Below are 4261 nucleotides of genomic sequence, written 5' to 3' on the forward strand. Positions count from 1 at the left end.
ACAGTGCTACCATTTTATGTTAAATCAAACGAGATTACCCTTTGTGAAAAGGAATATTGCTTCATGCGTTCTCTTTTGGCAGCGGCCTCTTGCTTTCTCAACCATGTGGCTTCAATATCTTCTCTTGACTGCAACCTAGAATCCCAACTTATTGGACTATGTCTATGCCCTTCTGGCTGTAGCTATATTCATGAGATAATAAAAACAAAGAAATTGGTCACAATATGCACACTTTTTCTGGAGATGCTAGATGTACTAAACTGGCAATTGAAGGAAGCACTAAGAGATTAGAGTGAAATTGAAACTCAAATCAACCTAGAATCTGCATTTTCCACACTTTATCTATATAAACTATGTTACATTACATACCTTCAATTCTTTTTCATGTAACTTGTTCTTTTGCTTTGCAAAAGAAATTATCTGGTCTTTTCTGTACCTTTCTTCTATTTGGCTGATTGTTTCCGGGATTTTAACTGCACTGGTGGCCGAATTCTTCAAAGCCCTGGACACTCGACGTCTCACTGCTTGACCACGAATGAGAGCTTGCAGTTTTGTCACTCCCTTCAGTCCTCTTAATGCTTTCCTTGCCTGTTTTGATTGAGTTTAGAGCATAGTTACATGAATTTACTGATTATGTCACGTATCGCGTTGCATTCCGGGACGCCATGGACATACTTCCCACGAAATATGTGATATATTGCTTTGAGAAAATACTTAGTTTGGTCTTGAAGTTACACTCGCCTTAATTTAGTCCTTGAAGTTTTAATTATCTCAATTTAGTCTCTAAATTTTTGCAATTGACTCTGTGACTGAAATCACCGTAGGATTAACATGATTAAAATTTGAAAAGTTTAGAGACTAAATTGAGGCAATTGAAATTTTAAGGACTAAATTGAAGTTCGAGTGTAACTTCAGGTATTTTCTCTATTGCTTTCCATGTAACTATGGTTTAGAGCATAAGCCCTTATGAAATCATCTATAGTTTGATTACTTTGACTTTTAATACATTTGACAATAAAAAGATAATCAAATTGATCCAAAAATAGAATTGGCAACATAAGTTACAGCGAACATCACAGTTAATCAAGAGGAATTACATGATGATAGTTATAGTATCAAGTTATATATGATTTGACACCAGTACTTCATATAGTCATAATTCTAAATTTGGATGCAAAAGCCTGGCTTAGTTTCTACTACATCATGTAGAACATAGAAATTATTCAAGTATATATCTACATTAAATTTAGACTATTTGTACTCTGTAGTCTAGAAAATGCACTTATGTGAACCGTGAAGAAAAGCATAGGAGATTAAATGTTTGGAAACTCACGAGATGTGCGCGGTAAGCGCTTTGAATCTTGATGGCGGCGAGGCTCCGATCACCTTTGGCCAAGAACGAATAAGAGCAAGAACCACCGGTGAGCTTGACAACCTCGGCAGCAGCATGTGCAGCCGCAACTGCAGCCTCGGCCGCAGCTGCAGTTGCAATTGCCACTGTCAATGCATGCTTTCTTTGCTCTGCACTTGCTTCAATCAATGCTCTTCTTGGAGCAGTGATTTTTGGGTACTGTTGTTTCCCCTTTAGCCTTCCAAGTCCCCATCCCCATTTCTTTGGTTTCTGAGACCGAAAAGAGAAAAAGAAAAGAATATTAAACGAAAATGATTGTAAAAATACACCAAAGTTCTTGGCAAATTCTTACTTTGTTGTTTGACTCAGATGTGAATAACCTCTTCACCCACCCAAACCAGCTATTCTGTTTTGCCATGAAGATGTGTGACATCATTCAAGCAAAATTCTCCATTCACCTTTCTATGTTCTTAATTAGAACACATCTTATTGCTACACCAAGCAAAATTAAGTAATGGTTATAATTATATATATACATGATTTAGTAATTATTAAGAGATAATTACATGGTTACTTCCATGTTCAGCAATCATCATTTGCTGGCTTATTAGGATTACAAACATATAACATGTAACATGTACGTATGTAACAGAAGAGCATTAAAAAGAAAAGAAAGACACAGAAAACACATGTTTAAAGAATAATCACATCTAACAGTATAACAAGTAACAAAGCAGAATAAGCTACTTCTAGAAACTAACCTTTCATAAAGGAATAACCTATGTTGTTGCATGAAGAATGGTAGTTGTAAGAAAAAGAAGCCCCTTAGACATGGATACCCTTAATGCTACTTCAAGCTTTTTCAACTTTTTGCTTATGGTTCCCCTAGTGGGATCATTCCTCCTTTGGTCGTTTCATCACAATTTGTACCTATAACTTTCTATCAATGTGTTTGAACTTTGAACATTGAACATTGAGTACCATCAATAATAATATTGGAGTAATATATTTATTTTCTTTAACATAAAAAATGTAGACAAGTCTGATACTCATCAGACTACTAAGACTAAAGCATGTTTCTCAAACTCAATGAATACTCGATATCTTTAGTTTAAAGTTGCAAAATTACTAAATTTTATATTTTTATGAAATATATTTTGAAATATTTATGGTATTAGTTAACAAAGATATGTTCTAAATACCCATTAAAATTATAGTAAACACCTATTTTTTTTAATTTTTAAATTGGACATTTTGATTCCCAACAGATTTTTATTATTATACAAGTCTTTGAGATAGATTAATCTCTTTACAAACATGACAAATTTATTTTATAATAATATTTGATGAGATCTAATTGTCTTATAATAAAATGTATTTGTCCAAGACATATATTAAATATTTTATTATAAATGATAATAAGATCAAACTATCTCACAAAAATAAAAAACTTTTAAAATAATAAAAAATTTATTAAAAATTAAAATATCTAATTTAGAATTCGTTTAAAACTAATTTGAGTATATACTCTTAAAATAATTTTTGAAAAATAATCATATAAAAAATTAATGAACTTAAATCTTTAATATATATTATTATATTTATTAAAAACAAAATATAAATTTTTCATTAATAATAATCTTAACTTATATTTTAAAATCACAATTCACACGTTAACAAAATTCTTATATGTGGACTTTTATTGTCATCAATTACAATGATATATGGTCATAATGAAATGAGAGTAGGGAAGCGAGAAATGCATTGGGAAAGGTATAAGGAAGAGTATTGTAATGATGAGGCCAATGGGAGTTAGCCTACAAAGGTGACTAAAGAAGCCGAATTCCATTCAACGCATTTTGGCTCTGGGGACCCCTCATGTCTCTCTTGCTCTTTCAACTATCAATTAAACAACTGCATGCTATGGTCCATTTCCATTGCAAGTGTCAGGTTCCTTGAATCTTTACCAAAATGACCTTTTGGTTTTTCTACATTTCGTTACGTCCAAAAGAGGCAGGGGAACTGGCATTGATCATTTGAATAATTTGTTGTTTCATCTCAAAAAGTTGCAGCTTTCTTTATGAATTAAATTTTGATGTTGTAAAGTATTTCTAGTTTTTCTAAAAAGTTAGAATTTAATTTTAATTACGTAAAATAATTTTACATCGTGTATCTAATTTTTTAAGAAAAAGTATAGAAAGTCAATAGAATATTTATATAATGTGTTTAATGGAGGTTTAAGGAGTATTAAAAATATAATCATTAGTGTTACTTTTTTCTATCAATGTAAACTTTTAGAATGAGTAGTATCATAATATGATATTAGAGTTCTAGATCTGAAAGGTCAAAAGGTTAATCTTTGGTGAATCCCAAAATTAACTTAAATTTTTAAGATGAGTGATTTTATGATATAAAATTTTTATTATTCCTATTAGTCAAATGATTATTCTCTTGCTCCCTAGCAAGACTCATTTTTTAATTAGAGTAATCTTATGAATTATCGTTCAAAAGAAGAATGTGATTATACCAATTTATTACACGGTTCGGACTAAGTATGAAAATTAAACTCTTTTTCTTATTCCTATCCTACACTTCAAATGTTGAGTTTTTAAGTTAGCTTTGCATGTTCCCGGTAATAACTGGGTTTTGGCTAAGGGCGACACAGCAGAGTTGCTGTTCGTGCAGAGACCACATATACGAGTAAGCACATTATCCAATTGGCATTGGCATTGATTTCAAGATAGAAGGGAAAATTCTTCATGTTAAATTCAAGAAATAAATAATAGTGTGAGTGTGACATATCCATAGACAACGCCGAATTCATCTTGCCCCAAAGTCAGCATACCAATAAATATCCGAACCACCATGGCTTCCGTTTAATACACAGACCGTAAATTTAGTTTGAAAACG

The 4261-nt window shown here is 31.7% G+C and overlaps 1 protein-coding gene across 2 annotated transcripts in view; it reads right to left on the bottom strand.

The window, feature by feature from the left end:
- Positions 1 to 2369, bottom strand: part of LOC107474575 (protein IQ-DOMAIN 12) — a 3561-nt gene extending 1192 nt beyond the window's left edge. Inside the window, exons 1-5 of one of the 2 annotated variants that reach the window (XM_021135444.2) lie at positions 2113 to 2369; positions 1704 to 1843; positions 1334 to 1621; positions 370 to 588; positions 39 to 176 (exon numbers count right to left, since the gene is read on the bottom strand). In XM_021135444.2, coding sequence (XP_020991103.1) covers positions 39 to 176; positions 370 to 588; positions 1334 to 1621; positions 1704 to 1787 — 729 coding nt within the window. In that variant the 5' untranslated portion in view covers positions 1788 to 1843; positions 2113 to 2369. Of the gene's footprint in view, positions 1 to 38; positions 183 to 369; positions 589 to 1333; positions 1622 to 1703; positions 1844 to 2112 lie in introns of both variants that reach the window. The other variant, XM_016094199.3, reaches the window with a different exon arrangement.
- Positions 2370 to 4261: the final 1892 nt, after the last annotated feature.

The sequence above is a fragment of the Arachis duranensis genome, chromosome 3 (genome assembly GCF_000817695.3).
Source record: "Arachis duranensis cultivar V14167 chromosome 3, aradu.V14167.gnm2.J7QH, whole genome shotgun sequence".
Taxonomy (NCBI): Eukaryota; Viridiplantae; Streptophyta; class Magnoliopsida; order Fabales; family Fabaceae; genus Arachis; species Arachis duranensis.